The sequence below is a fragment of the Oncorhynchus masou genome, chromosome 24 (assembly GCF_036934945.1).
Source record: "Oncorhynchus masou masou isolate Uvic2021 chromosome 24, UVic_Omas_1.1, whole genome shotgun sequence".
NCBI classification, from domain to species: domain Eukaryota; kingdom Metazoa; phylum Chordata; class Actinopteri; order Salmoniformes; family Salmonidae; genus Oncorhynchus; species Oncorhynchus masou.
The window spans coordinates 76,776,930-76,802,590 of NC_088235.1; the positions used below are offsets into that span (position 1 = coordinate 76,776,930).

General features: G+C 41.0%; 1 protein-coding gene across 5 annotated transcripts; it reads left to right on the forward strand.

The window, feature by feature from the left end:
* The first annotated feature begins 1,996 nt into the window (after nucleotides 1-1,996).
* Nucleotides 1,997-25,320, forward strand: LOC135512686 (BOS complex subunit ncln-like). Of its 5 annotated transcripts, none has more exons than XM_064934952.1 (15): nucleotides 1,997-2,258; nucleotides 7,609-7,799; nucleotides 8,130-8,274; nucleotides 8,396-8,490; nucleotides 11,230-11,310; nucleotides 11,479-11,582; nucleotides 18,202-18,290; nucleotides 18,561-18,700; nucleotides 19,534-19,754; nucleotides 20,378-20,465; nucleotides 21,408-21,446; nucleotides 21,756-21,919; nucleotides 22,237-22,290; nucleotides 22,426-22,504; nucleotides 23,589-25,320. In XM_064934952.1, exons 1-15 carry the CDS (start codon nucleotides 2,018-2,020, stop codon nucleotides 23,649-23,651), a joined length of 1,794 nt encoding a protein of 597 aa, XP_064791024.1. In that variant the 5' UTR covers nucleotides 1,997-2,017; the 3' UTR covers nucleotides 23,652-25,320. The 5 variants fall into 5 exon arrangements, with proteins under 5 accessions (XP_064791024.1, XP_064791025.1, XP_064791027.1 ...); XM_064934953.1 differs by having other exon boundaries at nucleotides 21,759-21,919; XM_064934955.1 differs by having other exon boundaries at nucleotides 19,534-19,712.
* The last annotated feature ends 341 nt before the right edge of the window (nucleotides 25,321-25,661 follow it).

The window sequence follows — 25,661 nt, forward strand, 5'->3', positions numbered from 1 at the left end:
TTTAGGGGTGAATACATTGATAAAAGTCACCGTGTCCTGCATGAGATACAGCTCTGTGTTTCCAAAATCCCATATCAGAAAACATTTATGTTGAAAAAACGATTGGAACCATTTCCCAGTTTGACCGCTAGGTTTTGTGGGTATTATGACTCTGCGGTACTCTATGAGAAACTGTAGAATTTGGTCCAAAAAAAAAACAACGTATGGCTTATGCAGCGTTCAGAACAAATGGGAACTCAAAAAAATCAGACCTCGTAACTCGGGCCTCTTTCTAGAGCTCCAGCTTTCCGACCTGAAGATCACTGACGACCTGAAAATCATTGACATTATTAAGTTCCCAGTTGTTTTGAACGCACCATTATTTGCTATGTATTTATTTATTTATTTCACCTTTATGTAAACCAGGTAGGCAAGTTGAGAGCAAGTTCTCATTTACAATTGCGACCTGGCCAAGATAAAGAGGTTTATTTGATCAAATAAGAAGTTTCGTTGTTTTGGGTGTACTCAGTGGTGGAAAAAGTACTCAAATCTCATACTTGAGGAAAAGAAAAGATACCTTAATAGAAAATGACTCAAGTAAAAGTGAAAGTCACCCAGTAAAATACTACTTGAGTAAAAGTTTTAAAGTACTTGGTTTTAAATATACTTAAGTATCAAAAGTAAATGTAATTGCTAAAACATACTTAAGTATCAAAATTATGAATAATAAAAGATTCCTTATATTAAGCAAACCAGACGGCACAATTTTCTTGTTTTTTAAATTTATGGGTAGCCAGGGTCACACTCCAACACTCAGAGACATAATTTAAAAACAAAGCATTTGTTTAGTGAGTCTGCCAGATCACAGGCAGTAGGAATGACCAGGGATGTTCTCTTGATAAGTGTGCGAATTTGACAATTTTCTGTCCAAGCATTCAAAAAGCATTCAAAATGTAACGAGTACTGTATGGTGTAAAAATTACATCATTTTTTTTTACTAATGTAGTGAAGTAAAAGTAAAAGTAGATACCCCAAAAAACTACTTAAGTAGTACTTTAAAATGTTTTTTACTTAAGTGACATCCAGGCAACTTTGAGAAAAACACTTTATATCGGAGTTGGCTATGCATGTTCATGACATGAAGCTAGTAGCGTCTCTCTCAATTGAATACAGGCGGTTGACGTTAACAACCTCATCGAATATTTTAAAAAGGATTACAATAATGAGATGTATCCACCAATCCAAAGAAATGATAGGCGGGAGCTATAGTGCCACTTTGTGAACGGAGAGATTTATTCCGCTTTGTTATGGCGGAGAGATGTATCTTGTCAGTATATCCATAATATTTGGCCAAAACAAAGACTGTACAGTATGGCCACAGAGTTTCACATGTCCAAAGCCTCTCAAATAAGCAATAAGACCCGAGGGGGTGTGGTATATGGCCAATATGCCTGGGCTAAGGGCTGTTCTGGACACAGCCCTTAGCCGTGGTATATTGGCTATATACCACAAACCCCTGAGGTGCCTTATTGCTACTCTAAACTGGTTAACCAACGTAATTAGAGCAGGAAAAACACATGTTTTATAGGGTCTGATATACCATGGCTGTCAGCCAATCAGTATTCAGGGTTCAAACCACCCAGTTTATAATGGCCAGTACATAGCATTATGTAATCCAGGGTTTATTGGCAGTATACCGTCAAGATATGACCATCTCTGGTCTTCACTGACCCCTGCTGCTAAAATCATCAATTGCACAGCCTCGCCTAAAATTCACGAAGCTGTCTTTGATGTCTCCTGTAGGACCCTTATCAGCAGAGATTTCGCAAATTCCCAGTTATTAATATTCTCATTAAATAAATCAATGAATGGGACAAATTATGATATGAATGGTTTATGATAAAGAATGTTCATTACAGATATGGAAGACGTAACAATAATATGTCCATGCCATTCAAAAAGCAAGCTCGTGCGTGTTTAGTTAGGTGGCCAAGCTTTTTGCCATATTAAAATCCACTTGTGGCGACTGTGTTAGTGAATGACAGCTAGGCTAGCGACTAGATTATCAATTTACTGTTGTTTAGACCATAATACCAATATCAAAATGTTTGAGGAGGCTAGTGAGGTGTTCGATAACATGTTTAAGTCCTCTTTCCCCCTAACTTTCATTGTGTTTATCCCCGCGGTGCTGATTCTCGTCTCACCCCTTCCAGCCGAAGCGGCACATGAATTCACCGTGTACCGCATGCAGCAGTATGACCTGCAGGGACAACCGTACGGTAAGCATTTAAAAATGGTATTTTGAGCAATTATTGAATGGAAATGCAGTCCTGTAGTTAGCGACCACGATATAAGGCATAGCTCTTTCGCTAAGTAAACGCTCTCTGTTATTGCACAGTCCTAGCTAGCTAACGTTAGCGCGCTAGCTAACCAGTGTGTCAATGTGTTATTGGGGCCCGCAATACGGGGCATCCACCCCGTGTGGGCATCCCATAGGTTCCTGCATGTGGGCGCAGCTGGAGGATCATCACCTTCCTAACAAGCAATCTTCATATGCTAAAATATGGGTTAAATGGGAAATAAAATTATTATTTTAGGATATGCCATCATTGTAGTATAAATCATGTGCAAGGTTTTAACTGAAAATGGATGTGTAATCTGTTGATAGTAGATGTAACAGATATACTACCTCAAACTTTCTGGAAGTGGGGCAACGATATTTGGCTTTCCCATGGCTCTGAACACACCACTGGGGTCATTACAAGGACAAATACCTTTGGTAGTAATATTCTACACTCGAACTGTGACCCCTTTGGTTACTTTATTTGTCCTGTGATCAGTTACAATTACATTTTTATTTTACCTTCATGTAAGTAGGCACATCAGTTAATAACAAATTCTTATTTTCAATGGGTTCTGCCTGGGTTCTGCCTGTTCAGGGGCAGAACGACAGATTTGGACCTTGTCAGCTCGGGGATTTGAACTTGCAACCTTCTGGTTACTAGTCCAACGCTCTAAACACTAGGCTACGTTACGCTCATTACTGTAGTACTACAAATATTTGTACTACTCTCTTCACAGACCATAGGGCCATTTGCATTGATGTCAAAATATTTGGTAGCGCATCCTACTGGTAGCTAAATAGCTCCTTGTTAAATAATGATATAGTTAAGTTTGAGGTTAAAGGTCTTCTCTTATACTTTTGGGAAAGGGTTTGTAAATCTTATTGCAAGAACTGGGAGCTCTTTAAATTTGAAGTGGCCAAAGACCTCCATAAAATATGGTAGTCATCTTGCTAAGACCAGAAGAGCGGAGGAGGAAAAGGTGATCATTGAGAACTTCCCTTTCTCAGAGGTCCCTAGCCGACCTCTCGGGCGAGGAGAAGATGGAACTAATTGAGTTACAAAATAAACTGGATAATACAGTGCCTTGCAAAAGTATTCACCCCCTTGCCATTTTTCCTATTTTGTTGCATTACAACCTGTAATTTAAATAGATTTTTATTTCGATTTCATGTGATGGACATACACAAAATAGTCCAAATTGGTAAAGTGAAATGAAAAAAATAACTTCAAAATTCTAAAAAACAAAAAACGGAAAGTGGTGCATGTATATGTTTTCACCCCCTTTGCTATGAAGCCCCTAAATAAGATCTGGTGCAACCAATTACATTCAGAAGTTACATAATTAATAAAATAAAGTCCACCTGTATGCAATCTAAGTGTCACATTATCTCAGTATATATACACCTGTTCTGAAAGTCCCCAGGGTCTGCAACACCACTAAGCAAGCGGCACCTTGAAGACCAAGGAGCTCTCCAAACTGGTCAGGGACAAAGTACAGATCAGGGTTGGGTTATAAAAAAAGATCTGAAACTTTGAGCATCCCACGGAGCTCCATTAAAACCATTATTAAAAGGAAACTTGCCAAGAGAAGGACGCCCACCAAAACTCAAGAACCAGCAAGGAGGGCATTAATCAGAGAGGCAACAAAGAAACCAAATATAACCCTGAAGGATCTGCAAAGCTCCACAGTGAAATTGGAGTATCTGTCCATAGGACCACTTTAAACCGTACACTCCACAGAGCTGGGCTTTATCGAAGTGGCCAGAAAAAAAAACATTGCTTGAAGAAAAAATAAGCAAACACGTTTGTTGTTCGCCAAATGGCAGGTGGGAGACTCCCCAAATATGTAAGAAGGTACTCTGGTCAGATGAGACTAAAATTTAGCTTTATGGCCATCAACGAAAATGCTATGTCTGGCACAAACCCAACATCTTGAGAACACCATCCCCACAGTGAAGCATGGTGGTGGCAGCATCATGCTGTGGGAATGTTTTTCATCGGCGGGGAATGGGTCAGAATTGAAGGAATGATGGATGGCGCTAAATACAGGGAAATTCTTGAGGGAAACCTGTTTCAGTCTTCCAGAGATTTGAGACTGGGACAGGTTCACCTTCCAGCAGGACAATGACCCTAAGCATACTGCTTTAGCAACATTCAAGTGGTTTAAGGGGAAACATTTAAATGTCTTGGAATGGCCTAGTCAAAGCCCAGTCCTCATTCCAATTGAGAATCTGTGGGATAACTTAAAGATTGCTGTACACCAGCAGAACCCATCCAACTTGAAGGAGCTGGAGAAGTTTTGCCTTGAAGAATGGGCAAAAATCCCTGTGGCTAGATGTGCCAAGCTTATAGAGACATCCCAAGAGACTTACAGTTGTAATTGCTGCAAAAGGTGGCTCTACAAAGGATTGACTTTGGGTGGGTGAATAGTTATGCACGCTCAAGTTAGTTTTTTTCTGTCTTATTGTTTGTTTTACAATAAAACATATTTTGCATCTTCAAAGTGGTAGGCATGTTGTGTAAATCAAATGATACAAACCCCCCAAAAATCTATTTTAATTCCAGGTTGTAAGGCAACAAAATAAGGAAAATGCCAAGGGGGATGAATACTTTCGCAAGGCACAGTATAAATAGATTGAAATAAACTGGATTTTAGATAGAGAGAGATAGATATATATATATATCTATATATATCTATCTCTCTCTCTATCTCTATACTACAGTTCAAAAGTGTTGGGTCACTTAAAAATGTCCTTGATTTTGAAAGAAATAACATAATTATCAGCAACCATCACTCCTGTGTTCCAATGGCACGTTGTGTTAGCTTAATCCAAGTTTATCATTTTAAAAGGCTGATTGATCACTAGAAACCCCTTTTGAAATTATGTTAGTACAGCTAAAAAACATTCTTCTGATTTAAAGAAGCAATAAACTGGCATTCTTTAGACTAGTTGAGTATCTGGAGCATCAGCATTTGTGGGTTCGATTACAGTCTCAAAATGGTCAGAAACAAAGACCTTTCTTCTGAAACTCGTCAGTCTATTCTTGTTCTGAGAAATGAAGGCTATTCCATGTGAGAAGTTGCCAAAAAACTGAAGATCTCGTACAATGCTGTGTACTACTAATGTGTAATAATGTGTACTACACCCTTCACAGAACAACACAAATGGACTCTAACCAGAATAGAAAGAGTGGGAGGCCCCGGTGCACAACTGAACAAGAGGACAAGTACATTAGTGTTTAGTTTGAGAAACAGATGCCTCACAAGTCCTCAACTGGCAGCTTCATTAAATAGTACCTGCAAAACACCAGTCTCGACGTCAAAAGTGAAGAGGCAACTCTGGGATGCTAGCCTTCAAGTTATTTTCTGAACAAGTAGCTCCCTTCCTACTTGAAGTCTTTTTAGAGAGTATTAAAAACAATATTCTCCCTCCTACAATGAGTCAGGGATTAATAACACTGATACCTAAGCCTAAAAAAGAATCGCTGCTCATTGATAACTGGCATTCAGTTTGTCTTCTTAATAATGACTAAGATATTAGCCTTACTATTTGCAAAAATAATTAAAGAAGTCCTGGATGCAATCATTGATGAAACAGTCTTGCCTTATGATGAACAGACATATTTCTAACAATATCAGACTAGTATTAGATAGATTTGACTACTCAGACCTAATAACTGAGGATAGCTTCATATTTTTAAAATATTTTTATAATGCATTTGACACAGTAGAGCATCAGTTCCTCTTCCACTCCCTTGAGAGACTTGGCTTTGGGGATTTTTTCTGTAAGACTATTAAGACTATACAAATGGAAATATCTCTATAAAACTGACACATGACACCTCGATTTGAGTTAAAGAGCGGAATTAGGCAAGGTTGTCCTGTCTTACTGTATCTGTTTTTATTAATCAACCAACTTCTTACAAAATTATTTCTAGTGATGCACCAATATGACATTTTTGGCTGATACTGATATCCAATATTTTCCTTGACAAAAAAACGATACCAATATATAACATTTTAGGGGCCTTTTAAGCATTCTAGTACAGTTAAATAGTTAACACACACACATGGACACAGGGTCTAAGGCACTGGATCTCAGTGCAAGAGGCATCAATACAGTCCCTGGTTCGAATCCAAGCTGTAACACATCCGGCCGTGATTGGGAGGCCCATAGGGCGGCGAACAATTTGCCCAGCATTGTCTGGGCCGTCATTGTAAATAAGAATTTGTTCTTAACTGACTTGCCTTGTTAAATAAAGGTTACACACACACACACCACACTGACCAAAACTTTATTTTGTTGGCATTTACGTATGTCCCCATTTATCAATAAAACATCATCAAAACCTATTTCTTTCACTTACTTGCTGTGCTGTTCAGTCGTTTCATTCTCAACCAGGATTTCTGTGTTCATTTTCTATAATGCCTGCTACAATAAGTGAATGTCCATTATGATTGGTTCATCTTAAATTTGTAACAAAAAGGGCATTTTCATAGACGTGAAAGCCAGATCGGTGACTATTGCGAAAAAACAGCTTCAACTATTTTGATTACATTTTTAGTGGGTTTTATGGTTGTGGAAGGCTTATATTTAGCCTATGTATAATTTCACAAGCCCTGAATTCATTAGATTTTTGCTGACTGTTTGAAATGCAGTGTATTTGACCTTTTTTAATTGTACAACAAAGCTTAGTTATAGAACAGTGATGCAAAAATATCTCCAGTTTCCATGTGGTATTTGAGTTGTGGTAGTATCAACAGCGTGTACAACCTGATTTCCCGCCTAATCAATATGAGTGATATATTACCACTTGTCAAAACAACAGGGTTTTTGGTGCGGGTGCAGTGAACAAGCTGCTTTAAAAAATATTCCTAGTAATATGATTACTATTGTTGCATATGTGTGTGTAGATGGTACATTTTGTGTTTTGAATTTTCACTATGACAAACTGTTTCTTGTTGTTGATTTAGACACGTCAAAACTGTGTTTTGACATTGGGCTATTTATCAAAATCTCTTGTGAACAGGAAACAGTGGCGGCATAATTTTCAACTTAAATTTATATTCCTAAAACTTAACTTTCAACATTTATTTCCAATGGTGTTGTACTTAATCAGGTATAAACTTCTGAATGATAAAAAAAAGGTGCTGTGATATGTTTTGATGAAATACCAGAAATCACAAAAACGACTTTGCCCTGCCTAATAGCCTATAGCATAGCATCAATGGTGTTTCCACACATCCCTCCCCAACTGATCGGATCCCACTTGTGATTCCCAGGGACCAGGAATGCCATATTGAACACAGAAGCGCGCACTGTGGAGGCGGAAGTGCTAAGCCGCCGCTGTGTCATCATGCGGCTGGTGGACTTCTCCTATGAGAGATACCAGAAAGCCCTGCGCCAGTCCGCTGGGGCTGTGGTCATCATTCTCCCCAAGAATATGTCCACCATGCCGCAGGACATAGTACAGGTAATAATGCATTATAATGCCTTATGAGTGGGTTTTATGGCCGTTCATCAAACTAGTCAAATCAAGAGGCAAGATCCTGAGTTGCTTTTAAAGCTAGAGCTCCTTTGGTGTTCTTGTACAGTTCGTTTCTGTTACACTCAAGGAAAACTGTCAGTCACAACACTCCCTCATCAGTTGGAACTCAAAGCAAAACTTGAAAAACCAGACTTGCTGGAGTGAAGTAGGCCAAAGTGTCCAAATGTTATGCTGTTTCACATTCACACTGCTTCCCTGGTAGTGTTGTTGTCTTGTGAATGATAACCCGGCATTCCTTATTCCTCTACGTTGTAGCAGTTCATGGAGCTGGAGCCAGAGATGCTGGCCACAGAGACCATTGTTCCGGTTTACTTTGCTCTGGAGGATGATGAGCTGCTCTCCATCTACACACAGACCCTCACCTCCTCCTCCTCCCAGGGCTCCTCCTCTGCAGCTGAAGGTGCAGGACATTTACAAATATTGTGTTGAAAACTGTCGGTCGAAACGCTGTCAGAGGAAATTCTTTCCAGTGAAATTCTTTCGAGGTATTTAATGACCCCTTTTCTCCCATGTCTTCACAGTGCTGATCCACACAGCCACAGCAAATGGCTTTCAGATGGTGACGAGTGGGGCTCAGAGCAAGGCAGTGAGTGACTGGGCCATTACCAGTCTAGAGGTGAGAATCATTATGGTTAAACCACTATCCTTTATCTGTTTAATGCTTTATGTAATCCAGACATCCACGGTTCTGTTAATGGGTGACATATTTTAATGATATTAGGCTACCAGTGAAGCAGTACTCACATTAACACACTGCTCACACTTAAGGTGTTAACCTCTAGTGTCGAGCAATCCCGTATCCGGGAGTGTAATCATAGCCTCAAGTTCATTAGCATAACGCAACGTTAACTATTCATGAAAATCGCAAATGAAATGAAATAAATATATTGGCTCACAAGCTTAGCCTTTTGTTAACCTGTCTGGCCCACCCGGGACGCAACCGCACCCCCTGCCAACAATAAATGCAAATGCGCTACGCCAAATGCTAATAGCACTCGTTAAAACTCAAACGTTCATTAAAATTCACATGCAGGGTAGTCAATTCAAGCTCCACTCGTTGTGAATCTAGCCAACGAGTCAGATTTGTAAAATGCTTTTCGGCGAAAGCATGAGTAGCTATTATCTGATAGCAGGCAACACGCCGAAATACCAGAAGGGGACATAAAACAAAGGAATTAGCGTAGCCGGCGCTACACAAAACGCAGAAATAAAATATAAAACATTCATTACCTTTGACGAGATTCTTTGTTGGCACTCCTATATGTCCCATAAACATCACAATTGGGTCTTTTTTTTTCGATTAAATCGGTCCTTGTGTACCCAAAATGTCAATTTATGAAGACCGTCAAATCCAGTAAAAACACATTTTTTAAACACAACGTTATTTTTTTTAATTAAAAAAGTTGCCTATAAACTTTGACAAAACACTTCAAACTACTTCTGTAATCCAATTTTAGGTATTAATAAACGTTAATAAACGATCAAATTGATCACGGAGCGATCTGTATTCAATAGGCACAAGTTTGGGAAACGTAGTCAACTTTTCCGGTTCCATTGTTTACAGCTGTGGACTTGACAACCGGATGTGGCTATTACTCAGATGACCAACGATTTAGTTGAATCGAAATCACAACACTGGCGACATTGTGTGGAAGCTGTAGGAACTGTAATCCCACCCTTAAGTATTTTTCCTTCCAATAGACTACATGGACTGGCGGATTGATTTTTTTCTCCGTCGATTTAGTGAACAGGTTTTCTGGCGATTTTGACCACGGAACTCATTCTGTTATAGTCACAGACACCATTGAACCAGTTCTAGAAACTTCAGAGTGTTTTCTATGCACACATACTAATCATATGCATATACTATATTCCTGGCATGAGTAGCAGGACGTTGAAATGTTGCACGATTTTTAACAGAATGTTGAAAAAAGTAGCCCGATCTCTAAGAGGTCAACACTGTCGTCTCAGATTTTCAAAATATGCTTTTCTACCATAGCTACACAAGCATTTGTGTAAGAGTATTTATAGCTAGCATAGCAATAAGCCTAGCCATTCAGCAGGCACATTTTCACAAAACCAAGAAAAGCATTCAAATAAAATAATTTACCTTAAGAACTTCGGATGTTTTCAATGAGGAGACTCTCAGTTAGATAGCAAATGTTCAGTTTTTCCAAAAAGATTATTTGTGTAGGAGAAATTGCTCCGTTTTGTTCATCACGTTTGGCTAAGAAAAAAACACGAAAATTCAGTCATTACAACGCCGAACTTTTTTCCAAATTAACTCCATAATATCGACAGAAACATGGCAAACGTTGTTTAGAATCAATCCTCAAGGTGTTTTTCACATATCTATTCGATGATAAATCATTTGTGGCAGTTGCCTTTCTCCTCTGAACTTAATGGAAAAGTGGACGCAGCTGGAGATTGCGCAATAATTTCGACGGAGGATACCAAGCGGACACCTGGTAAATGTAGTCTCTTATGGTCAATCTTCCAATGAAATGCCTACAAATACGTCACAATGCTGCAGACACCTTGGGGAAACGACAGAAAGTGTAGGCTCATTCCTGGCGCATTCACAGCCATATAAGGAGACATTGGAACACAGCGCATTCAAAATCTGGGGCATTTCCTGTATGAAATTTCATCTTGGTTTCGCCTGTAGCATTTGTTCTGTGGCACTCACAGACAATATCTTTGCAGTGTTGGAAACGTCAGAGTGTTTTCTTTCCAAAGCTGTCAATTATATGCATAGTCGAGCATCTTTTTGTGACGAAATATCTTGTTTAAAACGGGAACATTTTTTTATCCAAAAATTAAAAGTGCGCCCCCTATATCGAAGAAGTTAAGTGATTTAGAAGCAAATAACATGTTTGTTTTCTTAACCTTGTGTCATTCTTGGGTCTATATGATATTCTAGACTGTGTGTGTGTGTGTGTTGAACTAAGATAGGTGTCAAACCCAGGGGAATAATGGATTTAGCCCTGTAGTAGGAGATTAGGGGACTCCAGTAGATTTCCTGAGGCCTTGTGTTCCTTTCTACCTAATGCATACGGCCACCAGTCTATGGCATTGTTTCACATAATGTGTATAAGTCCTTGTGGTAGGCATTCCATGCCTGTCTTTATTGATGTCTTAAGTCTCATACCCTTGGCTACATACTTTGCTGTTATCTTATATGAAAGTAAATGTAGTATTTTATTAGGATACCCATTAGCTGTTGCTAAAGCAGCAGCTACTCTTCCTGGAGTCTACATGAAACATGACATAACACAGAACATTAACATAGTAGTATATTATTGTTTTGAGGTGTTATAGAACTGATCTACACTATACTTGTGTCCTCTCCTAGGGGCGACTGGCTGGAACTGGGGGAGAGGACCTGCCCACCATTGTCCTGGTGGCTCACTATGACTCCTTTGGTGTCGCTCCGGTACACCCAGCTCTCCCTTAATACACCTCAATATATTCTATGATATGCTATATTTATAATATTTTTTACTGTATGATAAATAAATATAACTATGTTGCAGAATTCTCCTCCACCAGAAGTGAAGATGCTAATTAAATGTGTTGACTTTGGTGTTGTTGTCCTGTCCAGTGGCTGTCCTATGGAGCAGATTCTAACGGCAGTGGGGTGTCTATGCTGCTGGAGTTAGCCAGGCTCTTCTCCAGACTCTACACCTACAAGAGGACACACGCTGGGTGAGCAACATGGGTCCACAGCTTCTCAGAGAAATCAGGCTTATTACAATGCTATCCACACGTTTCTTTCCTTGTGCCTAAGCATTCCACACCTTTTAGGAAAATTGCACTCCGTATGTAAAACTCACAACTAAAATAATACGCCTCTTACAGGGGTCAGAAGACAGCTCTTCCTGTGTTCTCAAAAGTACTTCGCTTTTAAGAGTCGATTAGTTTTAGTAATGGAGTAGAACGGATGTGGTTCTTAGAAGATATCTGTCTATTCCTAGACGAAGTGTACTCTGGAGTGTGAGTGCTGTTTGAGACGAGGGGCCACGTTAGTGTAAATGTTTTGGCGTAATGGCACACTGGCTGTTCTCCATGGTGTTAGGTGAGCTCTTGTGTTGGCGTATTCTCCATGCTGATCGAATGAAAATGCTAACCAGTAACCACTGTTAACTTTGCATATGGTCTGTTTGCGTGTCACTAGTAAAAAGGAACAAGACTGCACGACGCCCCTCCTACATAGAGAGAGCAGGGGAGAAAGGTGCAGTCATTCAGGACGCAAAAGTACAGTGTTATGTGTTGCAGAGAAATTGCAGATTACGTGACCTCTGTATTCAGAGAAACATTTTAACTGAGTGTAGCCTTTCCCCTATGATATTATACAATATGTTTTGACATTCGTTTTCCCAACATGTACAGTGCCTTAAGAAGGTATTCATACCCCTTGACTTTTTACAAATGTTTTTGTGTTACAGCCTGAATTTAAAATGGATGAAATTGAGATGTGATTGTCACTGGCCGAAACACAATACCCCATAATGTCAAAGAGGAATTGTTTTTCTACATTTATACAAGTTAATTACAAATGAAAAGCTGAAATGCATTGAGTCAGTAAGTATTCAACTCCTTTGTTATGTCAGGCCTAAATAAGTTCAGGAGTAAACATTTGCTTAACAAGTCACATAATAAATTGCATGGACTCACTCTGTGTGTAATAATAGTGTTTAAGATGATTTTTGAATGACTACTTAATTTCTGCATAGAATTATACACTGCTCAAAAAAAACCAAAGGGAACACTAAAATAGCACATCCTAGATCTGATTGAAAGAAATATTCTTATTAAATACTTTTTTCTTTACATAGTTGAATGTGCTGACAACAAAATCACACAAAAATTATCAATGGAAATCAAATTTATCAACCCACTCAAAATTAAAGTGGAAAACCACACTACAGGCTGATCCAACTTTAATGTAATGTCCTTAAAACAAGTCAAAATGAGCATGCTCCTGATGAGGTGGCGGAAGGTCTCCTGAGGGATCTCCTCCCAGACCTGGACTAAAGCATCCGCCAACTCCTGGACGGTCTGTGGTGCAACGTGGCGTTGGTGGATGGAGCGAGACATGTCCCAGATGTGCTCAATTCAATTCAGGTCTGGGGAACGGGCGGGCCAGTCCATAGCATCAATGCCTTCCTCTTGCAGGAACTGCTGACACACTCCAGCCACATGAGGTCTAGCATTGTCTTGCATTAGGAGGAACCCAGGACCAACTGCACCAGCATATGGTCTCACAAGGGGTCTGAGGAGCTCATCTCGGTACCTAATGGCAGTCAGGCTACCTCTGGCGAGCACATGGAGGGCTGTGCGGCCCCCCAAAGAAATACCACCCCACACTATGACTGACTCACCGCCAAACCGGTCATGCTGGAGGATGTTGCAGGCAGCAGAATGTTCTCCACGGCGTCTCCAGACTCTGTCCCGTGCTCAGTGTGAACCTGCTTTCATCTGTGAAGAGCACAGGGCGCCAGTTGCGAATTTGCCGATCTTGGTGTTTTCTGGCAAATGCCAAACGTCCTGCGCGGTGTTGGGCTGTAAGCACAACCTCCACCTGTGGACGTCGGGGGCTCATACCACCCTCATGGAGTCTGTTTCTGACCATTTGAGCAGACACATGTACATTTGTGGCCTGCTGGAGGTCAATTTGCAGGGCTCTGGCAGTGTTCCTCCTTGCACAAAGGCGGAGGTAGCGGTCCTGCTGCTGGGTTGTTGCCCTCCTACGGCCTCCTCCACGTCTCCTGATGTACTGGCCTGTCTCCTGGTAGCGCCTCCATGCTCTGGACACTACGCTGACAGACACAGCGAACCTTTTGCCACAGCTCGCATTGATGTGCCATCCTGGATGAGCTGCACTACCTGAGCCACTTGTGTGGGTTGTAGACTCCGTCTCATGCTACCACTAGAGTGAAAGCACCGCCAGCATTCAAAAGTGACTAAAACATCAGCCAGGAAGCATAGGAACTGAGAAGTGGTCTATGGTCCCCACCTGCAGAACCACTCCTTTATTGGGGGTGTCTTGCTAATTGCCTATCATTTCCACCTGTTGTCTATTCCATTTGCACAACAGCATGTGAAATTTATTGTCAGTGTTGCTTCCTAAGTGGGTAGTTTGATTTCACAGAAGTATGATTGACTTGGAGTTACATTGTGTTGTTTACGTGTTCCCTTTATTTTTTTGTTTTGAGCAGTGTGTATAAGGTCTCTCAGTCGAGCATTGAATTTCAACCAGAGATTCAACCACAAAGACCAGGGAGGTTTTCCAATGCCTCTCAAAGAAGGGAAGCTATTGGTAGTTGGGTTTAAAAAAAATGCTGACAGTGAATATCTCTTTGAGCTTGTTGGCGTTATTAATGACACTTTGGATGGTGTCCACCCAGTCACTAAAAAGATGCAGGCATCGTTCCTATCTCAGTTGCCGGAGAGGAAGGAAACCGCTCAGGGATTTCACCATGAGGCCAATGGTGACTTTAAAACAGTTACAGAGTTTAATGGCTGTGATAGGAGATAACAACTGAGGATGGATCAACAACATTGTAGTTACTCCACAATAATAACCTAATTGACCGAGGGAGAAGAACGAAGCCTGTACAGAATAAAAATATTCCAAAACATGCATCCTGTCTGCAACAAGGCCCTAAAGTAATACAGCAGAAAATGTGGCACAGCAATTCACTTTTTGTCCAAACTACAATGTGTTTTGATTGGGAAAATCGAATACAACACATTAATGAGTGCCACTCTCCATATGTTCAAGCATAGTGGCGGCAGCATCATGTTATGGGTATGTATTTAATCGTTAAAGACTGGGGAGTTTTTCAGGATTAAAAATTAACGGGATGAAGCTAAGTGCAGGCAAAATCCTAGAGGAAAATCTGGTGAATTCACCTTTCAGCAGGACAATAACGTAAAACACAAGGCCAAATCTACAGTGAAGTTGCTTACCAGGAAGATAGTGAATGTTCCTGAGTGGCCATGTTTCAGTTTTGACTTAAATCTCATTTACAATCTATGGCAAGACCTGAAAATGGTTATCTACAACAACCCGTTTGACAGACCTTGAAGAACTTTTAAAAAGAATGATGAATGTTGCACAATCCAGGTGTGTAAAGCTCTTAGAGACTTACCCAGAAAGACTCTCAGCTGTAATTGCTGTCACTCCGTGTGAATACTTACAGTACCAGTGAAAAGTTGACACTCCTACTCATTCCAGGGTTTTTCTTTATTTTGACTATTTTCTACATTGTAGATTAATAGTGAAGAAATCAAAACTATGAAATAACACATGGAATCATGTAGTAACCAAAAAAGTGTTAAACAAATCAAAATATATTTTAGATTCTTAATACAAAAGGAACATTTGAGCTATCTTTGTTGCAGACGCATGGTAACAGTTGAATAAGATGAAGAAGAAAAAAAGAAACCTGCACACTGCTCTTGATAGTATCACTGCTCTTTAATGAGCTTTAAGTATCGGCCTTAAGGCCTTCATCAGAAGCTCTGAGCAGTGATACTATCGAGCAATGTGCAGGTTCTTTTTTTCTCATATTTTAGATTTTTCAAAGTAGCCACCCTTTGCCTTGATGACAGCTTTGCACACACTTTGCATGCTCTCAACCAGCTTCACCTGGAATGCTTTTCCAATGGTCTTGAAGCAGTTCCCACATATGCTGAGCACTTGTTGGCTGCTTTTCCTTCACTCTGTCCAACTCATCCCAAACCATCTCAATTGGGTTGAGGTTGGGTGATTGTGGAGGCCAGGTCATCTGATGCAGCACTCCATCACTCTCCTTCTTTCTCAAATAGCCCTTACACAGCCTGGAGATGTGTTGGGCCATTGTCCTGTTGAAAAGCAAATGATAGTCCCACTAAGCACAAACCAGATGGGATGACGTATCATTGCAGAATGCTGTGGTAGCCATGCTGTTGAAGTGTGCCTTGAATTCTAGATAAATCAGTGTCACCAGCAAAGCACCCCAACACCATCACACCTCCCCCTCTATGCTTCACAGTGAGAACCACACATGTGGAGATCATCCGTTCACCTAATCTGTTTCTCACAGACACATGGTGGTTGGAACCAAAAATCTCCAATTTGGACTCATCAGACCAAAGCACAGTCTAATGTCCATTACTCGTGTTTCTTGGCCCAAGCAAGTCTCTTCTTCTTATTAGTGTCCTTTAGTGGTGGTTTCTTTGCAGCAATTCGACCATGAAGGCCTGATTTACGCAGTCTCCTCTGAACAGTTGATGTTGAGATGTGTCTGTAATGAACTTATCCTCTGCAGCAGAGGTGATTCTGGGTCTTCCATTCCTGTGGCGGTCCTCATGAGAGCCAGTTTCATCATAGCGCTTGATGGTTTTTGTGACCGCAGTTGAAGAAACTTTCAAAGTTCTTGACATTTTCCATATTGACTGACCTTCATGTCTTAAAGTAATGATGGAATGTATTTTCTCATTGCTTATTTGAACTGTTCTTGCCATAATATGGACTTGGTCTTTTACCAAATAGGGCTATCTTCTGTATACCACGCCTACCTTGTCACAACACAACTGATTGGCTCAAATGCGTTAAGAAGGAAAGAAAGTCCACAAATTAACTTTTAACAAGGCACACCTGTTAATTGAATTGCATTCCAGGTAGACCGCTGCTCCCAAGTGCATTTCAGTGCAAGAGGCATCACTACAGTCCCTGATTCGAATCCAGGCTGAATCACGTCCGGCCGTGATTAAGAGTCCCATAGGGCGGGGCACAATTGGCCCAGCGTCGTCCGGGGTAGGCCGTCATTGTAAATAAGAATTTGTTCTTAAATGACTTGCCTAGTTAAATAAAGTTTCAATTAAAAAATTATGCTGATTGAGAGAATGCCAAGAGTGTGCAAAGCTGTCATCAAGGTAAAGGGTGGCTACTTTGAAGAATCTGAAATATAAAATATATTTTGATTTGTTTAACCTCTCTGGCCCACCCGACACGCTAGCGTCCCACCTTGCCAACAATAAATGCAAATGCGCTACGCCAAATGCTAATAGCACTCGTTAAAACTCAAACGTTCATTAAAACTCACATGCAGGGTACTCAATTCAAGATACACTCGTTGTGAATCTAGCCAACGAGTCAGATTTGTAAAATGCTTTTTGGTGAAAGCATGAGAAGCTATTATCTGATAGCATGCAACACCCCGAAATACCAGAAGGGGACGTAAAACAAAGGAATTAGCGTAGCCGGCGCTACACAAAACGCAGAAATAAAATATAAAACATTCATTACCTTTGACGAGCTTCTTTGTTGGCACTCCTATATGTCCCATAAACATCACAATTGGGTCTTTTTTTCGATTAAATCTGTCCTTGTGTACCCAAAATGTCTATTTATGAAGACCGTCAGATAAAGGAAAAACACTGTTTTTAAACGCAACATTATTTTTTTTAATTAAAAAAGTTGCCTATAAACTTTGACAAAACACTTCAAACTACTTCTGTAATCCAACTTTAGGTATTAGTAAACGTTAATAAACGATCAAATTGATCACGGAGCGATCTGTATTCAATAGGCACAAGTTTGGAAAACGTAGCCAGCTTTTCCGGTTCCATTGTTTACAGCTGTGGACCTGAAAACCGGATGTGGCTATTACTCAGATGACCAACGATTTAGTTGAATCGAAATCACAACACTGGCGACATTGTGTGGAAGCTGTAGGAACTGTATCCTCAGCCTTAAGTATTTTTCCTTCCAATAGACAATACATAGACTGGCGGATTTATTTTTTTCTCCGTCGATTTTGTGATCAGGTTTCCTTGCGATTTTGACCACGGAACTAGTTCTAGAACCAGTTCTAGAAACTTCAGAGTGTTTTCTATGCACACATACTAATCATATCCATATACTATATTCCTGGCATGAGTAGCAGGACGTTGAAATGTTGAGCGATTTTTAACAGAATGTTGAAAAAAGTAGCCCAATCTCTAAGAGGTTTTAACACTTTCTTTGGTTACTACATGATCCCATATGTGTTGATGTCTTCACTATTATTCTACAATGTAAAAAATAAAGAAAAGGCCTGGATTGAGTAGGTGTGTCAACTTTTGACTGGTACTGTATGTAAATGAGATATTTCTGTGTTTTCTTTCAATACATTTGCTAAAATGTCACTGTCATTATGGGGTGTTGACATATTTAATCCTTTTTTGAAATCAGGCTGTAACGCAACAAAATGTGGAATAAGTCGAGAGGTGTGAATATCCACATTGATAAGAATGTCCTCTCCTGTCGTTTCTAACACACCTGCTGTCTTCTTAGATACAACCTGCTTTTCTTTGTCTCTGGAGGAGGGAAGTTCAACTACCAAGGAACCAAGCGCTGGCTGGAGGACAACCTGGACCATACAGGTACACTAATCTCACATGAGGCTGTAGACTCGGTTGCAGGATGGCTATTTTGACTGCTACAGTGGAACACAGAAGGACATCTGTACAATACACACTGGAAATGGAATGAAACATGAACCCAGCCACAAGTGTTATTAAATGGAGGTCATGCGTGCAAAACAATGGGCATGCATGAATCATGGAAATGTGTATTTGGTTAGATATGGCAGTGTAAACAGTCTCTCTTTTCCTTTCTCCCTTTTATCTCTATCCTGTCCTCCCTCTCTGCAGACTCTAGTCTGTTGCAGGACAATGTGGCATTTGTGTTGTGTCTGGACACCCTGGGGAACGGGGACAGTCTGCACCTTCACGTGTCCAAACCCCCTAAAGAGGGAACCGCCCAGTATGCCCTGCTCAAAGAGCTGGAGACTGTAAGGACCATCACACCAACCACATATGTTTCATAGATAATAACTGTTTTTGTAGAATTGTTTGTATATATGGAGGTCATGCAACCTTTACCACACCCCCTCCTGCCTTATTGCTTAATTATACATCTGTGAACACACATATTATAATATATATTTATTATTATTATAATATATATTTATTATTATTATTATATATAATATTATACATATATATGTGTGTTGTTCACAGATGTATAATTAAGCAATAAGGCAGGAGGGGGTGTGGTATATGGCCAATATTGTATATGGGTGGCGGGGTAGCCTAGTGGTTAGATCATTGGACTAGTAACTGAAAGGTTGCAAGTTCAAATCCCCTAGCTGAACAGGCAGTTAACCCACTGTTCCTAAGCCGTCATTGAAAATAAGAATTTGTTCTTAACTGACTTCCCTAGTTAAATAAAGGTAAAATAAATTTAAAATATATATTTCACATCTCAGGGATGTTCTTACACACGATGCAACAAGAAATGCCTGGATACAGCCCTTAGCCGTGGTATATTGGCCATATACCACAACCCCACAACCCCCCTCCGGAGGTGCCTTATTGCTATTATAAAGTGCATACCAACACTATTAGAGCAGTAAAAATAAGTGTTTTGTCATACCCGTGTTATACTGTCTGATATACCACGGCTGTCAGCCAATCAGCATTCAGAGCTCGAACCGCCGAGTTTATAATGATAGATATATATATATATATATTGATTGATTGATTGATCACTCGAAGCACATTACATGTACACTCAAAGTTCCATACTGTAAGTTTTTTTGTCCCTCTAAACCCCGTCCCCTAGGTAGCATCCAACCAGTACCCAGAGGTCAAGTTCTCAATGGTGCACAAGAAGATAAACCTGGCGGACGACACACTGGCGTGGGAACACGAGCGCTTCGGGATCCGCCGGCTGCCGGCCTTCACGCTGTCCCACCTCAACAGCCACCGCGAGGTGCAGCGCTCCAGCATCATGGACGTGCGGTCAGTGTCTTCTGAACATGGAGCGGGAGAGCCCCCTGCTGGGTGGGTGTATTACTGCAGTCCGACCAAGAGACCAAGCATCCAAACCCCCCCCCATCCACAACCCCCAACCCCTGCCTAGGCCCAGCTCACCTTTCACACCTCATTCAAAGAATCAACTGCTCATTAGGATCTATTGAATCAGGTGTGTAAGTGCTAGGCTTGAACAAAAGCCTGCACACATTGCTGCCTTTGGGACTTAGATCAGAGAGTAGATGTGGGACTTTTTTTGTAGATCTGTCTCACAGCAAGGTGGAGTTAGTACCAGGTTGCTTAACATCTGATGGAGTGATGTTGCTTGCCGGAGTATGAGCTGTTACTAATACTGTGTTTAGTTTTATTGTTAGCAGTTCCTCAAGGAGATGGGAACATGGCTTGCTGGCCCCTGGAATAAAATAAAAGGTTGAGAAACACTGGGCTACCGGGTTGATTTGGGATTGTGCCCCTTCGTCCCGCTGTAGTGAACCGTCTGTCCTCCCAACCTTCTCATTGCCACCACCCCTCCACCCCACCTCCCCGCCCAGTGGAGTGGACTGTCTGTGCTCCCCTCACATTCTCCATCGGTGTGTTGCAGAGTTGAGCTGCTCTTGATTGCTGGATAATTGAACTGTGATTTACTGTTACAGACCTCATGTGGATCTGAGAAAGCTCAGCAGAAACACAAAGCTGATTGCAGAGTCGCTGGCCAGAGTCATCTACAACCTCACGGAGAAGGTAAAGATATGTAGAACATGTCAGCGTCACCATACACGTTTTCAATATTGAAAGCCACGTCATGCAAGTCGATGGACGTTTTCATGTTGCTTTTGATATTTATACTGAACAAAAACATGCAACATGCAACAAAAAAATATTTGACTTGGTCACAGGTCATATATAAGGAACTGTCAGTTGAAATAAAATTCATTAGGCCCTAATCTATGGATTTCAAATGGCTGGGCAGGGGTGCAGCCATGGGAGTCGAGGGCTCCCGAGTGGCGCAGCAGTCTAAGGCACTGCATCTCATTGCTAGAGGCATCACTACAGACCCTGGTTCCATTCCGGCCTGTATCACAACCGGCCGTGATTAGGAGACCAATAGGGAAGCGCACAATTGGCCCAGCGTCGTCCTGGTGGAGGTCCTGGGCTGGTGTGGTTACAAGGGGTCTGCAGTTGTGAGGCCAGTTGGACGTACTGCCAAATTCTCTAAAACGTTAGAGGCATGTTAGGGTTGAGAAATTAACCTTCTATTCTCTAGCAACAGCTCTGGTGGACATTCCTGCAGTCAGCATGCCATTTGCACACTCCCTCAACTTGAGACATCTGTGGCATTGTGTTGTGTGACAAAACGGAACATTTTAAAGTGGCCTTTTATTGTCTCCAGCACAATGTGCATCTGTGTAATGATCATGCTGTTTTAATCAGCTTCTTGATATGCCACACCTGTCAGGTGGATTATCTTGGCGAGGGAGAAATGCTCACTAACAAGGATGTAAACCAATTTGTGCTCAATTATGCTTCTTGTGCGTATGGAACATTTCTGGGATCATTTATTTCAGCTCATGAAACATGGGACCAACACTTTACATGTTGCGTTTATATTTTTGTTCAGTGTGGGTTGCTCTTTGTCCTGCACATCAGGTTTGACCGCTCTCGCTCTTTCTCTCATGTGTCCAGGGTGCCCCAGGTGACCTACAGATTTTCACTGAACAAATGGTGAGTGATTGAATGTGGCTTGACCCTACTGTCCCCTCCCTGTGAGGCTCTGTCTGACATGACCTTAACCAAGCCTTTTTGAAAGGCTGCTATACACACCAGGACTTTGACCTGAGGCTTGGCCTGAGCAGTAGGCAACCAGTGGTCCTCTTAGGCTAGTGTTAGTGTGTAGCTGTTATAGCATGGACAGTTAGTCGGGGTTCCTGTGTGTGTGTGTGTGTGCTTAACAAGACAAGTGCGTGTCAAGGTGTGTTCTATACGCCACTGATTATGAGTGTGTGTGTCTGTGTGTGTTGCCTGTATGGCCAGCAGATGCAGGAGGAGCAGCTGTCGTCGGTGGTGGACTGGCTGACAGCCCAGCCGCGGGCTGCCCAGCTGGTGGACAAGGACAGCAGTGTGGTCAGCACCCTGGAGTACCACCTGGGACGGTACCTGAAGGACGTCCGCAGGCACTACGTCAAGGCTGACAAGAGGTGACCAGTCACTGACCTCTGCGTTATGGCTAATACAGGGTGTCAATGGTCCTCTAGACTGGCCACAGCTAGTGGTTCTGCCGTGTTTACCTTGGAGGAACCACAGAACTACTAAGAGTGCTCATGGTGGTCAAAAACTGTGACAGAATCACTCCTTTTATTGTACAAGATCAATTGGAAGGATCAAATAGTCTGGGATGAATGTGATTTTCTACACTATTTCTATTTACTGTTATTCATTGAACAAATTACCTGTATGGTTTAGAAATGGATGATGTTACAGTGACAAATGCAATCTCCCCCTCCCCCCTCCCCAGAGACCCAGAGTTTGTCTTCTACGATCAGCTCAAACAGACCATGAATGCTTACAGGTAGATGTTATGGCTGTAGTGCAATAGAGCCAATAGCCTTTTGATTTTAATTTCAATCCTCTTCAGCTTGCTTTTGTATCTGTTTTTTTCTTTCCCTTTTACACTTGACATTTTATAAATCCACTTTCCTAACAGGGTGAAACCAGCCATCTTTGACCTGCTTCTGGCATTCTGCATCGCAGCTTACCTCGGAGTGATATATCTGTCCATCCAGGTATGTATCGATACAACATCCGCATTCTGATGGCTACTAATGTTATTTTGGTGTATGGTCATTAGTCTGCTGACCTAGCCTAACCCTGCAACTCCTACCCCGGTCAGTGCTGTAAATCAGATGAATGCTTTCTTCTGAGTTCTGCTTACCTGGTTATTTAAGGGGTTAACAATACTCAGCTAGCCCATTTGGTTCCATGCAAGTTATGGAAACATACGTTGTGGTTTCCCATTGGTTCTAGGAACAAAGCATTACGTTTCCTGACCGGTAACATTTGGCTGTTCTGGGCATGTTACTTTTTAGGTTGCAGGGAGGTTTTGAGAATGTTTTACTATGGTTCCCTGAAAATGGAAATTATAGGTAATTAAATTGTTTCAATAAAACTTTTAATAACACTGCAAGCTTATTTTGGTATAACTTTTGAACTCCTAGCACAGATAAGACATATGGAAATATATTTGCTTAGGCATTAATCATGCAAACACATTTCTTTTTGTGTCATGGCGTCAGGGAGATTCAAACCTATGATCTTCTGTTCTCTGTCCATGGAATTAGAGCACTGCGCAACCAAGATGGAGCTAGCTGTTCATTTTTGTGTATTTAAACAAACCCACTTCAAAGTAAAACAGCACTGGTTAAGATCAGGTGTGGCCAATTTGTGGGCATGGCCAACACACGTGACCACACTTAACAAGATAGAGATTTGTTGAGAATGAAATGTATGGTCTTAACATTCTTAGAACGTTCTTTCAACGTTGTTTAATAGTAAGTACTGAAATTCCCACAGAACGTTGTTTTTTAACTTTCTCTGAACAATTTCAGAGCATTACTTTAAATAGAACCATGAGGAAACCTATATCAAACATTATGCTGAAGTATTGAAATTCCCACCTAAGAAACATGGTTCTGTGGTTAACGTTATGTGCTAGCGGGGTATCCTGTACCATTCCCAGAAGGTTGTGGAAAGGTTGTATGCAAAATAACCATAGGACAACTACGCTCTCACAAGCTCTTAAATATATGGTTCTCAGAACATTATGTGCTAGCTGGGTAATGTCTTTCTCACATTTTTCTCTCTCTTCAGCACTTTGTGGTTCTCTACAGTGTGGTGCGCAGAATCACCACACCCAAGACCAAGCAGCATTAAGACACTCCTCTTCCTCATTCAGACTCCTCACTCACACCGACAACGAGCTCGAGCCAGTAACAAAACGGGGGCGGACCAAGCAGCTCATCTTTTTTTTCTTTTTGTACCACCCAATCTATGTCCTTTGTTCCTCTTTGGAAATGAAATGTGTTGAATCATTTACATTTACGTCATTTGGCAGACGCTCTTATCCAGAGCGACTTACAAATTGGTGAATTCATCTTATGACATCCAGTGGAACAGCCACTTTACAATAGTGCATCTAAATCATTTAAGGGGGGGTGAGAAGGATTACTTTATCCTATCCTAGGTATTCCTTAATTCCACATTCTCTCTACCAAGTTTAGCCATCTAGTCAGTTCCTGGCTGTCAAGTTAGAATGCACTCTGGTCTTCCTGTCCCCGTGAAATCAGATGTCAAACATTTCCTCGTACGCCCAATCCCACATCAACTCCTAGTCCCTAAACCCTATTTTCCCCTATGATCTGAGAGAATTTGATAGGTGTTAGAAATATGGTAATAGCGTTACCTTGTGCTCAGATAGGCTAGGTGACATTTTCACCAGTTTGCTTATACCTATCCAGTCCTCTCCATAAGGAGTAGGTACTAGGGGTTGATGTGAGATTGGACATTTCTATACACACAGCTCACTCCTCAGTGCCCTTTAGTGTGAATTTTGCCAAACTACAATGGGTCGTCTTCTTGGGCAGCTATGGAGTAGCATGAGTGTGCAGGAGTAGCAGTGAGACTTGGTAATATTGTTTGGATGGATGGTTGATATATTTGGTCACCCTGACTAGATTTATTTTTCTATAGGATTCATTTTTTTCTTTAACCCCAATGAACTAATTAAATAATGCTTTCAGAAAGTATTCATACACCTTGACTTATTCCACATTTTGTTGTTACAGCCTGAATTCAAAATGGATTAAAAAAAAATCTCACCCATCTACACACAATACTCCATAATGACAAAGTGAAAAAATGTTTTAACATTTTGTAGCAATTTTTTTGCACAACCCTGAGTCACATGTTAGAATCACCTTAGACAGTGAATACAGCTGTCAGTTTTACACACCTGGATTGTACAATATTTGCACATTATTCTTTATAAAATTCTTCAAGCTCTGTCAAGATGATTGTTGATCATTACTAGACAGCAATTTTCAAGTCTTGCCATAGATTTTCAAGACGACTTTAAGTCAAAACTGTAACTAGGCAACTCAGGAACATTCAATGTCGTCTTGATAAGCAACTCCAGTCTATATTTGGCCTTGTGACTCCCAATGTTTGTTGGAAAGCAGACTGAACCAGGTTTTCCTCTAGGATTTAGTCTGTGCCTAGCTTTAATCTGTTTATTTTTATCCTAAAAACTCCCTAGTCCTTGCAGATGACAAGCATACCCATAACATGATGCAGCCACCACCATGCTTGAAAATATGAAGAGTGGTACTCTGTGATGTGTTGGATTTGCCCCAAACAAAGCGCTTAGTTAATTTCTTTCTCACATTTTTTTGCAGTATTGGAGTATTTAAAAAAAAAATTGTGTACAGGCTTCCTTCTACTCACTCTGTCATTTAGATTAGTATTGTGGTGTAACTACAATGTTGTTGATCCATGCTCAGTTTTCTCCTATCACAGCCATTAAACTCTAACTGTTTTAAAGTCACCCTTGGCCTCGTGGTGAAATCCCTAAGCCGTTTGCTTCCTCCGGTAACTGAGTTAGAAAGGACGCTTTTATCTTTGTAGTGACTGGGTGTATTGATACACCATCCAAAGTGTAATAATTTCACTATGCTCAAAGGCAATGTCTGCTTTTTTATTTTTACCCCTTGGTGCCCTTTGCGAGGCCTTGGAAAGCCTTCCTGGCCTTTGTGGTTGAAATTCACTGCTCGACTGAGGGACCTTACATGTTAACCACTATTATTGCACACAGAGTGAATCCATGCAACTTATGTGACTTGTTGATAAGCACATTTTTACTCCTGAACTTATTTAGCCTTACTATAA

Bases quoted from the DNA above. Each gene is read 5' to 3' on its own strand.
- LOC135512686 (XM_064934952.1), top strand. From the start codon at position 2,018: ATGACAGCTAGGCTAGCGACTAGATTATCAATTTACTGTTGTTTAGAC. The intron at 19,755-20,377 runs GTGGGTGTATTA...TTACTGTTACAG, and splicing joins GCGGGAGAGCCCCCTGCTGG to ACCTCATGTGGATCTGAGAA. The intron at 21,920-22,236 runs GTGACCAGTCAC...CCCCCTCCCCAG, and splicing joins TACGTCAAGGCTGACAAGAG to AGACCCAGAGTTTGTCTTCT.